At 38.1% G+C, this 24,919-nt stretch overlaps 1 protein-coding gene across 3 annotated transcripts in view; it reads left to right on the top strand.

Moving 5' to 3' along the window:
• STAG1 (STAG1 cohesin complex component) overlaps nucleotides 1-24,919 on the top strand; it is a gene marked incomplete at its 3' end in the record, with an annotated part of 343,778 nt that overhangs the window by 97,054 nt on the left and 221,805 nt on the right. For all 3 annotated transcript variants that reach the window (XM_080674892.1, XM_080674893.1, XM_080674891.1), the window contains exons 2-3: nucleotides 16,481-16,592; nucleotides 22,971-23,073. In XM_080674892.1, the coding sequence (XP_080531018.1) occupies nucleotides 16,564-16,592; nucleotides 22,971-23,073 (132 nt within the window). In that variant the 5' untranslated portion in view covers nucleotides 16,481-16,563. The remainder of the gene's footprint in view (nucleotides 1-16,480; nucleotides 16,593-22,970; nucleotides 23,074-24,919) is intronic.

Here is a 24,919-nt window from a genome sequence, read left to right on the forward strand (position 1 = left end):
CTTTCTGCTCCACCCCACATTTCATAGTCAGTGGATTCTGAAAAGCCTTCTATTGAGGGAATACTGTAGACTGTTTTTCAATTTCTGTTAAAGTTTTATTCCCCTCAAATTAATTTTTCCTAATTATGGAACACTGTATTTATTAAACAATAAAAATACAACTATATAAGCTGTACTTTTTTATTATAACAACACATTATGTTGGCCTAGCCTTCAATTACTAATTTAATGTTCTTTTGAACTCATGATTTACTGATATGGTGTGATTATGGGCTATTCAAATGTAAATTTTCTAAAATTGAAATTGCATAATATTAAAAATTAAATGCCTAACATTTTGATGTACAAAGTTTGATAGAAGACTTTTAAAGTAAATAAAAATTTTTAACAATCACATCAAAGTTATGCCTTATAGCCCAAACCGGTTTGGCTCAGTGGATAGAGTGTCGGCCTGCGGACTGAAAGGTCCCGGGTTCGATTTCGGTCAAGGGCATGTAACTTGGTTGTGGGCACATCCCCAGTGGGGGGTGTGCAGGAGGCAGCTGATCAATGTTTCTCTCTCATCAATGTTTCTGACTATCCTTCTTCCTTCCTCTCTGTAAAAAATCAATAAAATATATATTAAAAAAAAAGTTATGCCTTATAAATTGTGAACTGCACCATTGTCACATGGCCATATCACTTAAGCAAACAAATACCTTCCCCGACTTTCGGGAATAGTCACTCTGCTCCACCCGTCTACCTTGACCATTACACTTGCACAACCTTCAAGTCTTAGCTTAAATGTTTACCCACCCCCTCCCCTTAAAAAGTCTTTCTAAGAGCCATACCTTTGAAGTACTTTCATCACCTCATATAACTTCTCATCATCTGAATTTGTCATGTGTATCTCTTAATTGTCTGCTTCTATGAGTTAGAAATACCATCTACTTAAAGAAAGGGATTCCATCTAATTTATTTACCACTCTATGTTTATCACTTATTTAGAACATTGCATAGCATATAGGAGTTTCTCAGTAAACATTTTTTAAAATGGTTTTGGATAACTAACTTCTAAACAATACTATTGAGGAATAGTGGGGTATTGTAGGCTGATTTGTGTCCCTCCCAAAAGATAATGTCAAAGTCCTAATCACTATATGAATGTGACCTTATTTGGAAATAGTCTTTCCAGATACAATTAACATCAGGTCAAACTCAATTAGGGTGGGCCCTAATCCAAGATGACTGTTGTTTTAAATAGAAGAAAACAGACACAGGGAGGAAAATGGCATCCAAAGACACAGAGATACATAGACACAAGGAAGACAGCCATGTGAAGATGACTATAGAGATTGGAGTTATGCTGCAACAAACCAAGGAACTTCTGTGGCTGTGAGAAGCCAGAAGAGGCAAGGAAGGATCCTCCCCTAGAGTCTTTGGAAGAGAGCATGGCCCTGCCAACATGTTGATTTTTGACTTCTAGCTTCTGGAACTGTGAGAGAATTAAGTTAATTTAAAGCCACCCCGTTTGTGGTACTGTTTTATGGCAGCCTGAGGAAACTACAAGGAAAGAACTTTGGAAATGCAAAATACAAACATAAATGGTGAAAGAACAATTGCTCCCAATTGTTGTAGCCTATGGCTTTTAACATTTTTTGGTTAGTAATTTTCTTCACGGGATTGAACATTTATGGCATTTTGAGGCATGCGGACGGGTCACGAGAATTCTCGTGTTTTCTATTACACAGTGTTTTACCAGGTATCATACTTTAAAAAGATATTAGCTTGTAAGAACTTGTAATAAATAACTTCAAAATGCAATGGGTATTTAATTTTAAAACGTGCCTTTAACATTTATGTAAAACGTTTTTTGTACTCGTTCAATAGAAACTTATCTGGCCACTGGGTAAAGCTAGCAATAAAACTACTGGTCCGCATTGTGTTGAGATATCATTGCTTTTATCACATGATGTTTTTTCCCCTGCAAGGATTTATTGAAATTTCACTTATTGCACAGTTTACAGTCCCATGGAACTCTATGGGATAACAAGACATAATTTTGTTTAAGTGTAATTTGATCATAATTGAGTTAGAATAGTTATCATAATCTCAGTCTTCAAGAGGTATAGACTATGCTGGGTATGGGGAGCAGAGAGAGTATCTACATAGCACTGATGATGCCCAGTAGTAAGAATAAAGAAATATTTTGAACCCTGGGGAGAAACTGTGATGATCATTTGACAAAATACTTCACCTGTCTTTTCCTTTATGTTCTTGGATCTTTTAATGAGTTGTATTTTAGTGTACAGTTTGGGAATTAGTTCAGATTCTTCTCCTGAAGTAATTTTAGTCTTTAATAAAGTTTCAGAAATAATACAGAGGTTTTCCTCTGTACTCTTCATTAGCTTACCCAGATGCTGATATCTTACATACATACATAGCACAATTAGCAAAAGCAGAAATTAACTGATATCATACTAATAACTAATATGCAGACCGTATTCAAATTTCATCAATTGTCCCACTGATGTTTGCTTTCTGATCCAGGATCCAATCTAGGATTACACATTATATATAGTTGTAAAGTCTCTCCTCTAACATGGCACAGTTCCTGAGCCTTTTTTATTTTTCTTTTTAAATATATTTTTTATTATTGACTAGAGGCCCGGTGTGTGAAATTAGTGCAGGGGAGGGTGTGTGTCTCTCAGCCAGGCCTGTGCCCTCTTGCAATCTGGCCCCCTTGGGTAGGGTCCCTAGGCCTGGCTGGCGATCAGGGCCTATCGGAGCTTTCCTTCCCCCGGCTCCACCGCTGCCACTGCTTGCCATCTGTGTGGCACTGTCTCCCCCGCCCACCACCAGTCACCTCCCTCTGCAGGCAACAGATGGGTTCAATTGCTTGGCTGGCCTGGGCCTCCCTCTGTGGAGTGATCCCTGGCCGGCTCTGCACACCCGCCTCAGCATCGCTGGCCGGTGGCCTGGGCCTCCCTCTGGGGGGCGATCGATCACAGGGTCCCCAGATTGATCGCCCCACAGAGGGAGGCCCCGCCCACCCACTGTGGTGCCTCCTGTCGGGTAGCCTGGGCCACCCTCTTTCTTTTTTTTTTAATATATATTTTTATTGATTTCAGAGAGGAAGGGAGAGGGTGAGAGATAGAAACATCAATGATGTGAAAGAATCATTGATCAGCTGCCTCCTGCAAGCTCTCTACTAGGGATCAAGCCCACAACCCGGGCATGTGCCCTTGACTGGAATCGAACCCAGGACCCTTCAGTCCACAGTTTGATGCTCTATCTGTTGAGTCAAAGCAGCTAGGGCATGGGCCTCCCTCTTTGAGGCAATCGATAGTGGGGCTCCACGATCGATCGCCCAGCAGAGGGAGGCCCCGCCCACCTGCCGCAGTGCTGCCAACCAGGTAGCCTGGGCCTCCCTCTTTGCGGCGATCGATCTCGCGGGGCTCTGAGATCGATTGCTCAGCAGAGGGAGGCCCAGCCCACCCAGCTGGGGCTCCACAATCAATCACAGCACAGAGGGTGGCCTGGGCCTCCCTCTGTGGGGCAATCGTGGGGCGATGGCGGGGGCCCCCGACCAATCACATCGCACCTGCCTTGGCTGGCCTGGTGCCAGTGCGTGTCATAGCGTGGTCATCTGGATGGTCATTTTGCTGTTCAGTCATTCGGTCGATTTGCATTTTACACTTTTATTATTATACATAATATTACAGATATCTCTTATTTACCCCCACCCTTTACCCTCCTCTTCTCACCTCCCCCCACCCCCCCAGGTCTTCACCACCCTATTGCCTGTGTCCATGGGCTATGCATATCTTCTATATATATAAAAGGCTAATATGCAAAGTGTCTACTTGGGAGTTTGACCAGGAGTTCGATTGCTTACTATGACGTGCACTGACCACAAGGGCAGCCAAGGAAGGGAGGCCCCGGCCAACAGTCGGCAGCTGGGGAAGGGAAGCCCTGGCTGGTAGCCAGAAGGCCCCGATCAGCCCTGATCACTGGCCAGACCTAGGGACCCTACCCATGGAATTTCATGCACCAGGCTTCTAGTAAGTATATAACTTATTTGGTTTATCTCTTCTTGACCCTTCAACCCCACATCGAGGTATGCCAGTCTGTTCCATGCCTCCATGCTTTGGGTCTGTCTTTGTTGGTCAGTTCATTTTGTTCATTAGATTGCACAAATAAGTGAGATCATGTGATAAATTTGTCTTCCTCTGGTTTGCTTATTTCACTTAGCATAATTTTTTCCAGGTCCATCCATGCTGTCCCAAAGGGTAAGAGATTCCTCTTTTTTACAGCTGCATAGTATTCCATAATGTAAATGTCCCATAGCTTTTTATCAATTCATCTACTGAGGGGCACTTGGGCTGTTTCCAGATCTTAGCTATTGTAAACGCTGCTATGAACATAGGGGTGCATATATTCTTTCTGATTGGTTTTGGGGGTTTTAGGATATATTCCCAGAAGTGGGATCATTGGATCAAATGGAAGTTCCATTTTTTATTTTTTGAGGAAACTCCATACTGTTTTCCATAGTGGTTGCACCAATCTGCATTCCCACCAGCAGTGAACTAGTGTTCCCTTTTTTCCCCACATTCTCGCCAGTACTTGTTGTTTGTTGATTTTTTGATGATAGCCATTCTGATAGGTGTGAGGTGATATCCCATTGTGGTTTTAATTTGCATTTCTCTGATGATTAGTGAACTTGAGCATTTTTTCATATGTCTCTTGGCCATTTGTATGTCCTCTTTGGAGAAATGTCTTCTGCCCATTTTTTAATTGGATTGTCATCCTTTTGTTGAGTTGTATGAGTACTTTATATGTTTTGGATGTTAACCCCCTATCAGATATATCATTGGCAAATATGTTCTCCCATACAGTGGGTTCCCTTTTCATTTTGCTGGTGGTTTCTTTTATTGTGCAGAAGCTTTTTATTTTGATGTAGTCCCATTTGTTTATTTTCTCCGTAGTTTCTTTTGCCCTAGGAGGTGTATCTGTAAACATATTGCTATGTGAGATGTCTGAGATTTTATTGCCTATGTTCTTAAGATTTTTATGGTTTCATGCCTTACATTTAAGTCTTTTATCTATCTTGAGTTTATTCTTGTGTATGGTGTAAGTTGATGGTCTAATTTCATCTTTTTGCATGCATTTGTCTAGTTTTCCCATCACCATTTGTTGAAGAGACTGTCTTTACTCCATTTATGTTCTTGCCTCCTTTGTCAAGATTTAATTGATTGTAATGATGTGGATCAATTTCTGGGTTCTCTGTTCTGATCCAGTGGTCTGTATGCCTTCTCTTGTGCCAGTACCAGGCTGTTTTGGTTATAATGGCTTTGTAGTATAGTTTGATATCCGGTATTGTGATCACTCCTACTTCGTTCTTCTTTCTCAAGATTGCTGCATTCTTTCATAACCTTGACACTTTTGAAGAATACTGGCCAGCTATTATGTAGAATGTCCCTCAGTTTGAATTTATGTGATTATCCTTGTGATTAAATTCAGGTTTTTCTTTTTTCTTTTTCTCTTTTTTTGGCAAGAATACACAGAACTGAAGTTGTACCCTTCTTCATCATCACATCAGGAGGCTTCTGTTGATGTCTCTTTATTAGTGGTGTTAACTATGACTTCTTCATTAAGGGAGATTTTGCCAGGTTTCTCCACTGCAATATTACTATTTTCCTCTTTTTAATTAATTAGTTATAAAAGAACTTTTGCTAAACTAGTCCAAAAAGTACTGAGTCACTATACTTTTATATCTTTTTTTTTTTTTCTGTTTTGGACCACACTCTTTAAAGTTTATTTAGTCATAAGGATTTGTTAAGAACCCTTATCTTCCTGATCAAGGTCCCATAGAATTTGTTTATTCACTGCTTCATCAAACTTAATAGGTATATATTCTTTACTCAAGAAACGTAAAGTCCACTTATCATGGATTCTATACTTTTTCTGTCTTGCTGAATTTTAAGTTCCTTAAGAGCAGGCATTTATTACTAGATTTTAAATACCAGTTGGAGGTATGGAATGGTTGGCACCAAAAGAAGGTGGTATTGGCTTTTTAACTTGGTGTGTCCACCCCCAACCCCGCCCTGTGAAACTAAGCATATAGAAAACCATTTTAGAATATCTCTTGGAGATTTAAATTGGAGATTTATCCCTAGCTCAGAGAACAGAATGTGCACAATACAGTGAGGAAGGTTTTTAATATTGTTCATGTTTCAAAATTAGAATTAGTATTGTGGATTTAGTTTTGTAAATTAATATTTTATAAACAGTTAATAAGATATGGAGAGAGTATATGGAAAGATAGTTAAGCTTTAGGTATAAATTGTGGGTGAAATGTTAATCTTTATTTCTGCAAAGCTTTATTTAATGGATTAATATATTCACACATATTTTAAGGGAATTGAAAAAAAAAGGTTGGCCTTCAGTGATGCTTTCTTCATCATATTAAAATGAAAAAATGTGTATTTCACAAATTTTTCTTAGGTCGGTGGTAAAGTAATGGCTGTTGTTTCCACACTTTTGAAATAATTTTTATATGAAAATAGTTGTGCTATATAACTTAATTATTCATAAGGTGTTTTTTAAAGTCATTTTCCCATAAGTATTTTTATTTTTCAGAAACTTTTTAACCTTAGATGTTCATTTGCTTTAGGTAAAGGTCATACTTTGGAATGTTTCTATTGTTTTCCGTGTGCAGTTATAAATTGGTGATAAATATATATTTCCTTTTGAAGCTGTTAGACAGTTCTTATTTGTATGAGTGGGTATGTTCATTAGGAAAATATCTAAAAGGATTTCATTTTTAGCTGGGAGAAGTTAAGTGATGGTAGTGGTTAAATTATGCAAAATTTGTAATTCTTATTTATTATTTTTTAAAATATGTTTTTATTTCAGAGAGGAAGGGAGAGGAAGAGAGAGATAGAAACATCAATGATGAGAGAAAATCATTGATCGGATGCCTCCTGCACGACCCCTTCTGGGGATTAAGCCCGCAACCTGGGCATGTGCCCTTGTGACCAGAGTAGAACCTGGGACCCTTGAGTCCACAGGCTGATGCTCTATCCACTGAGCTGAACCAGCTAGGGCGAAAATCTGTAATTTTTAAAAATTACAATGCAGTTTTCATATAAAGCAAATGAAAACAAATTTCTGTAATTTTGATAGGCAAGTCTGTCAGTTTTTTATTTGCAAGTATTCTCTCAAATATTTAGTGCAGGGTGATTTAATATAGGCAACTTAATTTCCTTGGGTTTCCTTTTTACTTGATAGCTATTTTAAAAACTGATGGCATTTTTAATACTTTTTAAATTTAGAACACACCAATCAATAACATTTATTTGTGATCAGTGAATTATATGATTTAATGTGGTATAAGAATAGTTTAGAGGGCTCTATATTTAAATAAATTTATTTAAATTAAAAATTTTATCTTAAAATGGTAATGAACACAACTGTAATCCTTTTTTTTTAGTTTGATTAATAATAGAGCTATGAATTAATATCTTGACTGTGCCACAGATCCACATATTAAATCCCTGCAGTCTTTGAACTGTCATTGTTTCCAACCTGTTCTGGTCTTGATAAAGTACTTTATATTTATTAGACTTGTTATTTTGCATATGACTTTTGATTCTGATCCCTCATCAAAGCTCTAGTTTGGATATGTCCAATTGATACGCTTAGATTTTTCTCCCTTTTTCACATAGTGCACCTGCCCTACCTTAGGTGAACACTGACATACAATGTATTACCAGGAAGCAGTATTCTTCGCCAGAGAGATACCAGGGATGGAGCTTTTTTTAGCTTCAGTGTTTTACAGATTTCCAGAAATGAAAAACTTGTATTTAAATTAAAAGGTAAATTATATAACAGTTATGTAATTGCATAGTTAGAAATTATAATGGGGATAAGATCCCATGCACAGTAGCATTAAAAACAAACTTACTGTTGAATTAGCTATTTACCACCTTATTAATGTTAACTAGTGGCAATGTATGTCTTTGTTTTTAGACTTGCTAATTTTTCTGCCACTTTTGGGTGCCAGGTACTAGACAATTCCTTAGGAACAGAAAGGGAAGACAGTTTTTCTAAAAGATCATGTGGCAATTGCTGTTAACTTTCAACTGTTCTAAAAATTAAGTTTATTGCCCATTCTGTGTGGTTCAGTGGTTGAGCGTCAAGAGGTACATTTGATTCCTGGTCAGGCCACATGTCTGAGTTGTGGGCTCGATCCCCAGTAGGGAGTGTGCAGGAGGCAGCCGATCAATGTTTCTATCTCTCTATCCCTCTCCCTCTCTCTCTCTAAAAACCAATAAAACCATATTTTTTAAAAAAAGTCAACATAGATTAGTCAAAAGGGAACTGAATGAAATTTATAACTACTATTTACAGAATAATATTTGCATGCACACAATATATTGCAAAAGTACTGAGTTGTGTTCATGTACAAGATAGAACGAAAACTTATAGATGTGAGACCTAATTCTGCCTAGATTTCAGGAAGGTTGGAGATTTCCAGTTTGTTTCAGGAAGAGTCAGGTATGGGGCATGAGCTAGTATGTACATATCAGGAAAGCAGAAGAGAGTTGGTTTTGTACAGGAAATAATAAGCAGTTTGGGATTAGAGTAATGGGAGAGGAATAGTGAAAGATGAGATCACTGGAGAGCATTAAGGTTCTAGGTGCCATTTCATGATGTTGGAGTTTATAAGAAGATAAAATTCAGAGAGTAGTGATAGTAAGGAAAATTGTGACTAGATATGAAGATAATATGGAGGCAGCATTTGGGGAAAGCTTGAATGTGTTTATCATGGAATTGTATTTTCAGAGGTTAGTGTGTAAAGTTTTGGGAGAGATTCATTAAAAAATGTAAAGCTCTCTTCATCTGAGAGTTATTTGGCTTGTCATTTTTCTTTAGACAGTGGATATTCATCTGTGTTGTGGGATGGCATGTGTATATAAGATCATTTATGAAAGCTTTTCGAAACTTAACTGTCCTCCATTTTGATAAATTCTATTTCTTTATCTCACATCCTAATACCTGCTTGGCCTCCCATCTTCCCCCTTCACCAGCCTTAAGTGTCACTGCTGAATGAGTCACAGTAAGAATGCAATCCTCAACTGTTTATCTTTCTAATAAAAACACTGCTAAGTTTGATTAGTTTGTTAGCTGAGAGTTCTCCTTATGTTCAATTTTGCATCCTCTGTTTTTATATATTTACTAGAGACCCAGTACACAAATTCATGCACAGGTGGGATCTGGCCGGCCCACCCCAATCGGGCCTGATCAGGCTGGGCTGGCCGGGAGAGGGGCCACGGCTGTTGACAGGCTGGCCCTGTGCCCTGGTTGAACTTCTGGTTGAACTCCCAGTTGAACTCCTGGTCAAGGGGACAATTTGCATATTAGCCTTTTATTATATAGGATATGCACACACATTGTGAATTCAACAAATGTTTATTAGGTTTCAGGGTGGCTCATTTGGTTGTGGGCTCGATTCCTGGTCAGGACACATACCTAGGTTGATCCCCGGTCGGCTGTATATGGGAGGAAACTGATCCATGTTTCTCTCTCACATCAGTGTGTTTTTTTCCTCTCCCTTCCCCCCCCTCCTCTGTCTCCAAAAAGCAATAAAAACATATCCTTGGGTGAGGATTAAAAAAAAAGAATATAGCAATGGAAAGACAAAAAAAATACCTGTCCTCATAGAGCTGACATTCTTTTATATTATCTGCTCCTTCCTACTGTAGCTAGAAGTTAATATTTGCTAAAAAAATTACAGACATTCTTTTAGTTACTCTCTCTTAACACCCATATGAAGTATGGTTCTTCTTTTATTATTCCTCTGTAGAGATGGGAATACTGAGGCATAATATGTTACAGAGTTAGAAAACATATCTGTTCTAAGAGCCCAGTCCAGACCGATTGTTTTAGGTGGTTTGTATTATAAGTCCTCTTTTTCCTTATTGATCTGTCTTGATCGTCTGTGTTTTATTAAAAGCGGTATATTAAAATTACCAACTATTATAGCACTTATTTCTCCTTTCAGTTCTGTCAGTGTTATATTTTGGGACTGCTGTTTGGTATTTATCCTATATAATAAAAGGCTAATATGCAAATTGTCCCCTTGGGAGTTTGACTGACTGGGAGTTCGACCACTCACTATGACATGCGCTGACCACCAGGGGGCAGCACGGAACGAATGAAGGCCCCGGCCGGCAGTTGGGGAAGGGAGGCTTGGATCGGCCCTGATCGCAGGCCAGGCTAGGGATCCTAACCGTGCATGAATTTTGTGCACTGGGCCTCTAGTATCTTTATGATTGTTATAACTTCCCGATGAACTGACCATTTTTACCCAATATATCATATTCCTTCTTGTCTCTCATAAGTCTTGGCTTAAAATTTATTTTGTCTGATATTACCATAGGCACTCCAGTTCTCTTTTGATTATTTGCCTAAAATGTCTTTTTCCATAATCTTTTAACCTATTTGTGTATTTAATTCTAAAATGAACTCTTGTAGACAGAATATAGTTGGATCAGTTTTAAAAATCCATTGTGTCAAGCTTACCTCTTAACAGATGGGTTTAATACATTTATTTACATTTAAGGTGATTACTGATAAGGAAGCACTTTTGCCACTCAACTATTTGTCCTCTCTATGTGTTATATCTTCTTTGTTGTTTAATCTTCCTTTGTGTTCAATTTTTTTATAATGTACAAGTTTCATTTTCTGTATAGAGCAGTTTCTCAATATTAACAGGCGATTGGTTTCAGGATCCCCTGTGGATTCCCAACTGCGGATTGAAAGTACTGTTTTCTATCCACAGTTTTATGACTTTGAGGATTTAAAGCCTGCAAATGCGAAGGACCAACCAACTATATATATATATCAATCCTCACTCGAGGATATTTTTCCATTTATTTTAAGAGAGAGGAAAAGACTGAGAAACATCAATGTGAGAGAAACACACTGATTGGTTGCCTCCTGCAGGAGCCCTGACCAGGGCCCGGGCCGGGGAGGAGCCTGCAACCAAGATATTTGCCCTTGACTGGAATCAAAACTGGGACTCTTCAGTCGCAGGCTGATGCTCTATCCACTGAGCCAAACCAGCTAGGGTCGACTATATCTTAAAATTATTTTCTTAGTAATTACCCTGATGCTGACCATTAACATCCTAAATTTATACTGATCTCATTTGAATTGATATTAACTTCATAAGTAATAAAATTTTGCTTCTATCTCCACCCCTCTCTTTTATGTTATTGTTATAAATTGTATCTTTATACATGTATTCATGTATATAGGCCTATAATTATTATTTTATGTATTTTTCTTTTATTATTTTTCAAAATATACTTTTATTGATTTTAGAGTTGGAAGGGGGAGAGTGAGTGATAGAAAGAAACATCAATGATGAGAGAGTATCATTGATTGGCTGCCTCCTGCACCCCCCACACTGGGGATCGAGCCCATAACCCCAGTTTGTGCCCTCACTGGCAATCAATCCAAGACCTCCTGGTTCTTAGGTCGATGCTCAGCTACTGAGCCATGCCTGCCAGGCATGTATTTGTCTTTTAAATCATATAGGAAACAAGAATGCCAATACCACAAACATATAGTAAACTAAAAATACAATAATATTGGCTTTTATGTTTACTTGTGTAGTTACTTTTATCAGTGTTCTTTATTCTTCATGTGTCTTTCAAGTTACTTTCTCTTGTCCTTTCATTTCTGGGTGAAGGACTGTCTTCGGCATTTTATTGTAGGGTAGGGAGTATCTTAATTTCTCTGCCATTTTTGAGTGATAGTTTGTGGGATGTAGAATTCTTGCTTGACGGTTTTCTTTCAACACTTTAGATATGTCACCCTATTACCTTCTGGCTTCCATGGTTTTGATGAGAAATTGGCTATAGTCTTAAGTGGGGATTACTTGAATTTGACAAGTCATTTTTTTTTCTTAAGATCTTCCATTGTTTTTGGCTTTTAAAGTTTGATTATAATTTATATCTGTGTTAATCTCTTTTGAGTTTGTCCTACATGGAGTTTGTTGACCATGACTGTGTAGATGTCTATAGTTCATGAAAATTGGGCAGTTTTCTGCCATTGTTACAGACGCAATGTTCTTTCTACCCCTTTCTCTCTAGTCTTCCGGAAATCTCTCCATCCACTTCTGCAAACCTAAGTTTTATATGTTGGGCTTACTCAGAGATGATTTCTATTAACTTCCATTTTTTTTTTCCTGTTAATGGGCCATGCTTTTCTGTTTCTTCATATGCTCACGGTTTTCTGTTATTGGTAAAAAATTGGACACTTTGAATATTATAATGTGGTAACTAGACACTGATTCTTTCCTCTTCCCAGGGTTTACTGTTGTTACCTCTTAAGGACTTCAGTCATCTGTTTAGTGACGTTTCCAAACTATTTTTGCAAAGACTAATCCTTGTCATGTATAGTAAATGAAATTTTATCTCCATCATAAGCAGCGATCTCCCGTGTCAGTGGTAGTCAAAAAGAAAAAATGTTACCTCTTGGTGTTTGCATACTGTTAGTTTTAGCTGAGGTATTCAAAGGTTAGCTAAGTAGTCTTAGTCTTTACCTTAACGATTTCACACAGCCCAAAGATCAACTAGAGTTGAAAGCTTATGCTTCTCTCAGTTTTTCTCTAAGTATGCATCCATCTGTGGGCTTGCATGTAGCACTCTGGATTTCCTGGTGTACAGATAGCCCTTTAAAGCTCTTATTCCTCACAGTATCTTCCTTCTCAGCCTCCTTATTTCAGGGCTTTTCATTTGTTCTGCCGTTTGTCCCATCCACTGTCTCTTGCTTCAGGCAGCTACTTGTAGTGTCTGTATTAAACTTTTTTTTTGAAAGATGACAGCTGGGAAGCCCTTCAAAACACACAGTTTCAATTTTTTAGAATACTGTGATCCATGTTTTTCTTTTTGGCACCAGCAAGCTGTACCAGGAACTTGGACTGCTGTCCCTATTCACCATTGAGCTGGGGACGGGTGGGTGGTAGACAGGTAAGCAAAATGCCTACAGTACTTTCTTAGAAGATTTCATAGATTCTTTTAAAAATATATGTTTTTATTGATTTTAAGAGAGAGAGGAAAGGAGAGAGAGCAAGCAAGAAACACTGATGTGAAAAATAAATGTTGATCAGCTGCCTCCCACTTGTACCCCAACTGGGGATTGAGCCTGCAATCTGGGCATGTGCCCTGACCAGGAATCAAACAGGCAACCTTTCAGTGCATGGGATGATGCTCAACCAACTGAGCCACACTGGCCAGGGCTAATTTTTTGTTGTTGTTAAGAACTCCTTTATTTATGTTTTTATTAGATTCCATAAAGTTGATTTTTGTCCATAAGTGCTGTTTTTGTCTTCCTCCCCCCGCCCCTGCCCCCAGCCTAAGAGTTGCTTCACTGAGGGGCTTATTCTTGGAGCTGCCTACTTCTCCATTTTTCATGACATCACTCTTTTATTTCATTTTTGAAGATTATTATCATTGGGTATATAATTTAGGGGCCACTTTGTTTCTTCTCAGCACTGTAAGGATATTATTCCATGTCTTTCAGCTTACATAGTTTCCAGTGAAAAGTCTGATGTAATTTTATCTTTGTTTTTTGATATGTGAAGAATTTTATTTCTTTAGCTTCTTCTTGAATTTTCTCTAACTTTGGTTTTTAGCAATATTTAGTCTTTAAAGTATTTATTTTGCTTATAAATATATTCATCTGTGTTTTTATATCTTAAATTATTTTTGACATATTCTCTATCTCATCAAATATTTTTTCTGTCTTGTACATTCTTTTTCTGGAATTCCAGTTGAACCTATGTTAATCCATTTGATATTACATCTTGGCCTGTCTTAGATGCTCTGTTTTGTCCTACTTCCCCTGCTACTTTTCAAAAATAGATTTTATTTTTTAAAATATATTTTTATTGATTCCAGAGAGGAAGGGAGAGGGAGAGGGAGAGATAGAAACATCAATGATGAGAAAGACTCATTAATCGGCTGCCTCCTGCACCACCTCCACCAGGGATGGAGCCTGCAACCCAGGCATGTGCCCTGACTGGGAATCGTTCCGTGACCTCCTTGTTCTTAGGTCGATGCTCAACCACTGAGCCATGCCGGCCAGGCTAGACTTTGTTTTTTTAAACAAGTTTTAGGTTCACAGCAGAACTGAGCAGAAGGTAGAGAGAACCCCTGCTTACCCCTGATATCCTGTGTTCCCACATACATACAGCTTCCCTCACTATCAACATCCTGCACCAGAGTGGTACATATGTTGCAGTCAATGAACTTACACTGACACGTATTATTACCCAATGTCCATAGTTTACATTAAGGTTTACTCTTTTTTTAAAAATATATTTTTATTGATTTCAGAGAGGAAGGGAGAGGGAGAGAGAGATAGAAACATCAATGATGAGAGGGAATCATTGATCAACTGCCTCCTACACATCCCCCATGTGGATCGAGCCTGCAACCTGGGCATATGCCTTGAACGGAATCGAACCGTGAAATCCTGGTTCACAGGTTGATGTTCAACCACTGAGCCACACTGGTTGTGCTTAGGCTTTACTCCCGATGTTGTGCATTCTATGGGTTTTAACAAATACGTGACATAGAGCTGTGTCCACCATTGTAGTATTATACAGAACTAAAGGCCTGGTGCACGAGATTCATGCACTCGGGGTTGAGGGTCCCTCAGCCCTGGCCTACACCCTCTCACAGTCTGGGAGCCCTCAGGGGATGTCCGACTGCTGCGGAGGCGGGAGAGGCTCCTGCCACCACTGCTGCGCTCGCCAGGCATGAGCCTGGCTTCTGACTGAGCGGTGCTCCCCCTGTGGGAGTGCACTGACCACCAGGGGCAGCTCCTGCATTGAGCGTCTGCCTCCTAGTGGCCAGTGCACATCATAGCAACCGGTCATTCCGTTGTTAGGTCGTTTTGCATATTAGCCTTTTATTATTATATAGGATAGTTTCACTGCCCTAAAAATCCTCTGTGCTTACCTATACATCTCTCTCCCGGAACTCCTGACAACCCTGCATCCTTTTGCTATCTCCATAGTTTTGCCATTTTCAGAATGCCATATAGTTGGAATTACATGGTATTTAGCAGTTTCAGATTGGCTTCTTTTCCTTAATAATAAGCATTTGAGCTTCCTCCATGTCTTTTCATGACTTGATACCTCATTTCTTTTTAGTGCCAAATAATATTTCATTTCTGCTTATATCACAGTTTATTTATTCATTTATCTCCTAAAGAACATCTTGGTTGCTTCCATGATTTGGCAATTTTGAGTAAAGCTGCTATGAACATCTTCATGCAAACTTTGGTGTGGGCATAAGTTTTCAATTCATTTGGGTAAATACCAGGGAGTATGATTGCTGGTGGTATTGATTGATTGTAGTCTGTATAGTTGAGATATTAATTTCATAATAATTTTTCTTTTCAAATGGCCTAAATAGACATTTTTCTAAAGAAGACAAGCAAATAACCAACAGGTACATGAAAAACTATTCAACATCACTAATCATCAGGGAAATGCAAGTAAAAAACACTATCACTTTACACTTGTTAAGATATCCATTATCAAAAAGACAAGAGAAAAATGCTCTGAAGATGTGGAGAAAAGGAACCCTTGTACATTGTTGGTAGGAACATAAACTGGAAAAAACAGTATTGAGGTTTCTCAAATAATGAAAAGTAAAAATACCATATGATTTGGCAATCCCATTTCTGGGTATATTTTCAAAGGAAACAAAATCGATATCCCAAAGAGATATTTGTACTCCCATGTTCACAGCAGCATTATTCACAAATTGCTAAAGTATGAAAATAACCTAAGTGTCTGTCTATAGATGAATGAGTAAAGAAAATGTGTGCATGCGCCTGCGTTTCTGTACACAGATATAAACACAGGAAAATATTTCTGTGTTTTTAAATAAAGGAAATTCTGTCATTTGACAATATGGATGATACTGGAGGACATTATGCTAAATGAAATAAGCCACACAAAGAAAGACAAATACCACATGGTATCATCATATATGTGAAATCCCTGGGAGAAAGAGGGCAGTTGAATTCTTAGAAACAGAGTGAAAAATGATTGCTAGGGACTGTGGGCTGGGGGAAATAGGGAGAGGTTGGTGCATATATGCAAACTTTTACTTAAAGGTAAATAAGATCTAACGATCTAATGTATAACATGGTGTCTATAGTTGATAACATTTTATCGTATAATTGAAATTTGCCAAAAAGAGTAGAACTTAAGTGATCTCACACAAAATAAAGGTAAATATGTGAGGTGGTGGATGTGTTAACTTGTGGAAAAGCGAAGCCCTTCACAATATACATGTATATCAAGTAATCACATTGTATGTTACAACATTGTACATTTTAAACATCTTAACAGTTTTGTCAATTATACTTCAATAAAACTGGAAAAATATTTTTTTTTTATTAACAGGATTGCCTTTGAGGTTATTTATAAAGATTTGAGTTGTACAGCACTTGATTCTTTTGCTCCATTGTGGAAAGATCTCTCCAGCAATGATTACTTCAGAGTTACCAGTGTTACAGTAAGTATTGTAATTTTCTTATTTTTTTAAATGTATATAACATTTTTCTATATAAAAATGTTGTCTTTTATGAGACATATCAAATATGTTCTCTGATATATTTAGATAGGCAATATGTTTGAATTCAAAGAACAATTAGAGTGCATAATTACCATATCCATCCTTGGCCCGTGGTATTATAATCTCAATATGTTCTGTGGTATTGAACAAAAAATAAAGTGTTAATTTAAAAAGAGCCACATTCATTCCTTTATAGATGGTTTATGATTTCTCTTGTGCTACAAGTTGTGACAGAGAATAAATTGCTTTAAGCCATATATATTTTGTTTGGCTATTTACAGAAAATGCTTGTTGACCTTTATCCTGTACCACAGTTTCTCTATCATACCTCCCACCTCCGCCTTGTTTTCCCTGAGATTGAGATTCTTAGTCTATTCTGGTTGCCAGAAGTAATCTGAAGGACATACCAGTTGGCATTTCTGGTGACATCTCATTAGATTTTTTGGAGTTATAGGACCATTCTAGAATTGAGTCTAATTTTTGGATTTTCTTGGAAATGTGATCAGTGTAATGGCAGATACTTTTCCTTTCATAGGTTTCATCAAGGTGCTAATTAGGAATATGTATACTATGATTTTATGTGATAACAGTTTAGATACAATGAAAGGGATCAACAGTTTACACAATTATATATATACTAGAGGCCCAGTGCACAAAATTTGCCTGCACCCTCTCACGGTCTGACATCCTTAGTGCTGCCGCAGAGGCAGGAGAGGCTCCTACCACCGCCGTTGCTCTTGCCAGCCGTGAGCCCGGCTCAGGGCTTCTGGCTGAGTGGCGCTCCCCTGTGGGAGCACACTGACCACAAGGGCACAGCTCCTGCATTGAGTGTCTGCGCCCTGGTGGTCAGTGTGCATCATAGCAACTGGGTTGTTCTGCCTTTCAGTTGATTTGCATATTAGCCTTTTATTATATAGGATGTTTATCGTCCCAGTTCATTTAATTTCTTTTTTAGTGCAAAAGACTATTTTTTAATTTTTATTTTTTAATTGAATTTATTGGGGTGACATTGGTTAGTAAAATTATATAGGTTTCAGGTGTACAAATCTATAATACATCCAGTTTATTTATATACCTTTTTTTCTAAGAGATTATAGTTGACTTTCCATTTGTCTCCTGGCTCTCTGTTTTTCTTCCAGAGCTCTAAGACAAAGAAGCTGTCCAAACTGCTTTACCTGCTTGAAAAACCATCAATACTTGCCCTCCTTTCCTCCAAATATAGGAGATACAATTTAAGCTTTTTCTAGTTACTTACCTCAAGGTTCTTTATTCGCCCTTTACTTGAACATAATAATGATTTTTGTAACGTAGGCACTAGAAAGGTCACTGTAGTGAGTGATCTCATTATTTCTTGGCTTACTTAGATATTATAATTATCAATGAATTTGTCATCATAGTAGTGTTGCTTACTATTAGGCATTGTCAAATACTATCAATTGAGATATATATTCCACCACATAATGCTGTACCAGGAAGTATGCTAGATTTTTAGGGAGAAAGAGCATGTAAAAGAGACTCAGTCCTTGCCCTAGCTGGGTGGCTCAGTTGGTTGTAGTGTCATTGGTACACCAAAAAGGTTGCAGTTCTATTCTCGGTTAGGGCACATACCTAGGTTACAGGTTAGATCCCCTGTCTGAGTGCATACGGGAGGCAGATGATTCATGTTCCTCTCTCACATTAATATTTCTCCCTCTCTCCCTACTTTCTCTCTCCTTTCCTTCCTCTCTCTCTAAAATAAAAAACAAAACATATCCCTTGGGTGAGGATAAAAAAAAAAAAAAGAGTCCTTGTTGCTATGAAGCTTATTATAGATAGATATTAATCAAATAACCACAAATATATACATCTAAATGCCTTCAGTGCTATGAAGGTAAATTAGAGGATTTTATGAGAATTTTAACACATGCCTTGATTTAGTCAACTTTTTAAATATATATAATTTTATTGATTTCAGAGAGGAAGGGACAGGGAGAGAGAGAAACATCAATGATGAGAGCATATCATTGATGGCTGTCTCCTGCACGCCCCACACTGGGGATCATGCCCTCAACCTGGGCATGTGCCATGACCTCCTAATTTATAGGTCGGTACTCAACCACTGAGCCATGCCAGCTGGGCAAGTCAACTTTTCTAAGGGTGAGATAGAGCCACATGCGGCTTGTGAACTGCGGTTTGCCGCTCTGTTGACTAATGAGTTTGCCGACCACCGGTTCAGGTGATAGTAAGTGAAGTGAGGGTTTGGAGAAAGAAGGGAACAGTATATAAATTCCAGACTGAAGGAATGGCATGTGCAAAGATGCTGAAAAAGGGGGAGTTATGGTATATTTGAGGGACTGAAATAAAGCTGGTTTTTGTTTGTTTCCTTCCCACCCCCTCTCCCCAGTTTGGGAAGAGTGACATGAGATAAGGCTTGTGACGAGAGTGTGGCTATATCATACAAGAATCTGCTAAATCATATTAAGATTTGGAGTCTTTCTTCCTAGGAATAGTAGGAAACCACTGTAGAATTTTTAAGCATGTAAGAGAACTAATAAGACATACTTAGAAAATCAATCTTAGTGCAGTATAGTGATTAAATTGGAAGGGGCAACAATAGAAGCAAGAAGACCTAATAGGAGGAGGATGTTGCAGTATCCAGGCCAGAGATGATGACAACTTGAACTAAAGTGATTACAATGGAACTAGAGAGAGGTAGATAGAATTTTAAAGAGTTTTAGGGAGCAAAAAAATCATCTATACTAATAAAAGGGTAATATGGTCCTTCCAGATAAAGCCACGGTGGCGGGGGCCAAGGCAGAGGTGGTTAGAGGTGAACAGGCAGGCAGGCAGAGGGATTAGGGGTGATCAGGCAGGCAGGTGAGCAGTTAGGAGCCAGCGGTCCTAGATTGCGAGAGGGATGTCCGACTGCCGAATTTCGTGCACTGGGCCTCTAGTCCTATATCATAAAAACTTAATATGCTAAGTGTCTGACTGATCATTCAACCATTTGACCACTTGCTATGATGCGCACTGGCCACTAGGAGGTAGACACTCTGACCGGTAGGTTAGCTTGCTGCTGGGGTCCGGCCAGTTGGGACTGGGCGAGACGGGCCGGACATGCCCTGGAGCCTTCCCACAGTCCCTCCCCAGCCCCAATCTTGCACCGGTGGGGTCCCTCAGCCTGGCCTGTTCCCTCTCGCAATCTGGACCACTTGGGGGATGTCTGAGAGTCGGTTTCAGCCCAATCCCCACAGGCTAGGTCGAGGGACCCCACTGTGCACTGATCCTTTAGTTTTGATAATGATTGATCTGATTTTTCCATTCTCTTAATGTTCAATAGTCATAAATATGAACATTAGCTGTTTACAGGGTTTGTGTAGAGCAATTGGTTGAACTTTGAATTAGCATACCCTTCAAACCCAGCATTCTATTGTGTCTATCCTAGAGAGATATATACTGGCATATAGTAAGAGTTAATGTACAAGGGAAGTTGTTTCAGCTCTATTTTAATAGTACAAAAACTAGACACAATCTAAGTGCTTTTGATAGTGAAGTAATTAAAATAAATTTCATATATATTATGGAGTTACTATTCAGAAACCCCACATATTTGTATGGAAATTCCTATTTAAAATTTTTAAAATTGAAATATAGTTTTGTTTTATATTTTTATATATAAAAACAAACATTTATGAAAAGTATTGATCAAACTATTGTTATTCTGCATGTTGGGATTCAGAGTTAGGGTGTGGTGAAGTGAAACTCTTCGTATTCTTATATCTTCTCTATTACTTGACATTAAAAATTTATGTAGTGTATATTCTCATAAACATTCCTACATATACTAATTGAAGTGTATTAGCTTATTTGTTGGTAATAGCATTCACCTTTAAAGCTGGATGTAATTGGCAGAATTTGAAAACAAATTGTACTTTTCTCTTTTGTCAGTAAACTCTTGTTCAAGGATAAATTAGTTTCACTAATGGGTCACACATTATAACCTGGAACTAACTAGATCCTGTAGTTGCCAGGAGATTTTTATAAGCATCAAAAGTGGGTTCTGTTTACACAAGAGAAATACAAAACATAATATTTGCATTTTAGTATCCTGACAGGAGATAGAAAATTGAAGTTTACCTTGTTAACTAAGTGGACTCTGCCACTTAACTAGGTGTTTGTCTATGGACAAGATAAAAGGTTTTCATATCTTTTGTTTCCTCATCTAGAATTGGGAAAATAGTATGTTTTTGTTTTCTTTTTTACAAAGTTTATGTGCATGTTTTATATAAACTGGCACGCAGTATATGCTGAGTATAGTCTATTTGAACTGTAGTGAAGAGAAAATGTAGTATGATTTGTTGTTCTTTAGTAGAGATGAGTAAGATCAACTAGATCAGGAACTGACAAACTACTGCTAGTGACTCAGATGCCTCTTTTTAAGTATTATTGGACCATAGCCACATCTATTCATTTATGTATTGTCCTTGGCCACATTCATGCTATGGTGCCAGAGTTGAGTAGTAGACATAGAGATGTGGAGACCCCCCCTCCCCCAAGACTAAAATATTTACAGTATAGTTTTTTAAGAAAATGTTTGGTGACCCTTGAATTAGATCAATATTATTTATAGTTTTAGGTACTAGATTACCTTTGAAGATTTGCAAGTAGGGAGGTAACATGCTATAAGAATGTTACTGGTAGCATTGTACAGAATGGCTTGGACAAGGGAATTAGGAGAAGCAGGGAGATGAGATTAATTCAGGGAGTGGTGATTATAGGTAATCGAAAGAATGAGAGACAGAATTTTTATACTGAGGACAACTCAAGAGGATTTGTTAGCTGATGGGCTTGAGGAAGATTGATGTGATTCTAATAATTTGAGTAAGACAGGATAGTAGTGTGGTGACAGTAATAAATTTTATAACAACTTAAAGCACATGCATGCATTAACTTAATAAATCAGTTAATTAGTGGTATGGCCATGAGCAGAGAGCTAGAAAAAATCAGTATGGACATAGTTTTACATGTGGTATTTGGTGAACTTGAGGTAGAATTCAAAACATGTTACACATGCAGTTAAAAATTTTGAGCTACAGATGGTCAAGACTATTGATAATATATAGTTACTGATGTAGAATTTAGTGAAGAAGTTTTTGTTCAGATTATCCATACCTTTTCAGTGCCATGCTGGAGCCAACTTATACTGGCCTGGAGGACTGAATATTAAATTTCTAGGAATTTTTCTGACCCCAATTAAATATAATATAGCCATTTAAAAAAGTTAAGTCATACAAACTTAAAATTAAATAATATAAGTAAAAGTAATAATAGTCAAAATTCATCACTCCTTAATTACATATTATTTTCTGCTCTTTAGTTTTTATTTACATCTATATTATCTGTATGGTGGAAATACTTTTTAGTGGTGTACGATTACTGTTCATTACTTCCCAATTCTGGTGATGTCAATTTTGTAATTTGAAATTGGCTGTGGTGGAAATACTTAGATTATGAACATCAGTAAATAATGTAAATCAGGGCTCAATTTATTGTTTTATCAATTGGTTATAGATTCAATAAAGTGATAGAGAAAGTAATAATGGAGATTAAACTTGTATCAAGTCTATAGCTATTACTTTATGAAAGCACAAAAAATTGAAGCAGTCCAGTATTTGAGATTTGTTATCCAATTCAATGAAGAAGTTGCTTACACCATTGAACAATGATTTAAGTTCCAACAAATGTCTTTTTAATTTCACTTGCATTCTTTTCATTCAAGTGAACAAAGCTATAAACCATCTTTCGTGTCAAAACCCTATTTGTTCTTCACTTGCAACCTTAGGTTAGTTATGAATACAGGAGTTTGGCAAAATTATTGAAATCATTTTATGTGAATGTAATTTACCTTTATAATGGTAACATTTCTAAGTTTATGTTAATATATATATATATATATATATATATATATATATAAATTGTTAAACATTTACCAGCCCACCACTGATTTTAATGATTTATAAAATGAGTAAAATTCTTCCCAAACCTTTCTTTTCATATTGAAGAATTGTCTTTTTCAGTTGTATTTTACATTTATATTTTGTATAGCAGCTGTCATTTCCATAGTCATTTCCTCCTTTTTATTTCTCTATTTGGGAGCTTCATTTCACTCAATGTTATGTGATATTAGACAGAGAGGATAACATTTTTGATTTGCTAAAGTAGAAGTATAAACCACTTCTAAGCATCCATATAATAGGAGGTAAGGAAAATAGTGGAAACAATACTGCATTGTATTTATGAATTAAATTGTTCACTAAAATTATATATCACATTTTATAGGGATTCAACTAATGAAACTACTGCTCATTCTGATGCTGGCAGCGAACTTGAAGAAACTGAAGTCAAAGGGAAAAGGAAAAGGGGTCGTCCTGGCCGGCCTCCGGTATGTATTATGCTTCTCTTCTTTGTTTCTGTAATGATGACCAAGTAAAAGGGCTTGATAAGAGCTATTTGTTAATTCTAGTACTGTTAATACTTTCATTGACTACTAAAGATTCTTGGAAACTTTACTTCATAAATTGTCTTAGGTAGTAATCAGAAAAAAGATAATGGTTATAGTATCTTTCTTGCTCTCCGTGTTTCTCTTGCAAGTAAATAGTAGTCCACGTGAAGACATAGAGATGATTAACATGGAATGAGGTATAGTTAGTAATGACTTCCCTGCTTTTTAAATGCACCTCTGATTTCTTGTGAGAACCTATGTTTGTAGTTTGGTAGTGTTAGTTTGGGATTTGGGGCCAGTCTCAGAATATATTCTCATTCATACATGATTGAGAAATTTAGAAGAGCTCTAAGCATTCTTACTTTGAGGGATATCTTTATGTATTCTGAGTACGTGAGTCATTTAATTTAAGGCAGCATAAGCTCTTAGAGACAATAGTATGAATGTGTCAAGGAGTTAAAGCTTGTACTACACTACTTTTATGATATTTGCCATTAGCAATTTTATCTGTTTTATAAAAGTTCTTATTATAGAATATTTCAGCCTCTTTTTTAGGATGCATAATAGTATAAAGAACCCTTCATGTAACCATTGCCCAGCTATAGCAGTTATCAAATCATGGCCAATCTTGTTTTATCTCTCTACTCGTTTTCCTTTCCATGTTATTTTGAAGGTCATCTTAGACATCATTTCATCTGTAAATATTTCAGAATGTAGTACTAAAAGATAAGGCTTTACACCCTAGCCATTTTGGCACAGTGGATAGTGTTGGCCTGGGGGACTTGAAGGGTCTCAGATTCAATTCTGATCAAGGGCACATACCCGGGTTTTGGGCTTAGTCCACAGTACGGGGCCTGCAGGAGACAGCTGATCAGTGATTCTCTGTCATCATTGATGTTTCCATCTCTCTCTCCCTCTCTGAAATCAATAAAAAAATATATTTTTTAAAAAGGTTTTACTTTATTGTTTTTTTTTAACATCACTCTAATATCATTATCATGTCCCAAGGTAGCGATATTTTATTAATATCACCCAATAACCAATTTAAAGTTTATAATCATTTCATAAATGTTATCACTTTTAAAATACAGTTTGTTGGTTTGAATTATGACACATAGGATCTGTCTGTTTTAATTGATGATAATGTTATTTAACCAGTTATTTATGTATATGTCTTTTGTAGTGACTTAGGGTTTATACACACACACCCAATTGGGGCCTGATCAGGGCCGGGCGGACTGGGGTGTGGGGCCACGGGCCATTGGCCGGTGGGCCCTGCCGCCAATTGGGGTGGGAGAACCAATCAGGGGTCAGAGGCTGGGGGAGGGGCTGTTGGAGGTTGGCCAGCCAGCCCCACCCCTAATTGGTGTGTGTGGGGCATTCAGGGGAGGATCTGGGTCGATTGGGGTGGTGGGGGCTGATCAGGAGTGGGGCCAGCCATGGGAAGGGGCTGTGAGCAGTGGGCCAGCTGGCCCCGCCCCTGAATGAGGTAAGGGGACCGATCAGGGGCCAGCAGCCTGGGGCAGGGGCCATGGGTGGTTGGCTGGCTAGCCCTGCCCCTAATCGGAATGGGGGGGGGTGGATCGGGGGCGGAGATGGTTGGGGGGAGGGGCCATGGCCGATTGGGGTGATAAGGGCCCATCAGGGCGGGGCCGGGTGCGGGAGGGGCTGCAGGGGTTGGCTGGCCAACCCTGCCCCCTATTGGGGTAGGTGGGGGTGATCAGGGGTGGGGCTGGCTGGGTGGAGGGGCTACGGGCCAATTGGGGTGGTGGGGGAGCCCATCTTG

Source organism: Plecotus auritus, assembly GCF_963455305.1.
Source record: "Plecotus auritus genome assembly, chromosome: 6".
Taxonomy (NCBI): domain Eukaryota; kingdom Metazoa; phylum Chordata; class Mammalia; order Chiroptera; family Vespertilionidae; genus Plecotus; species Plecotus auritus.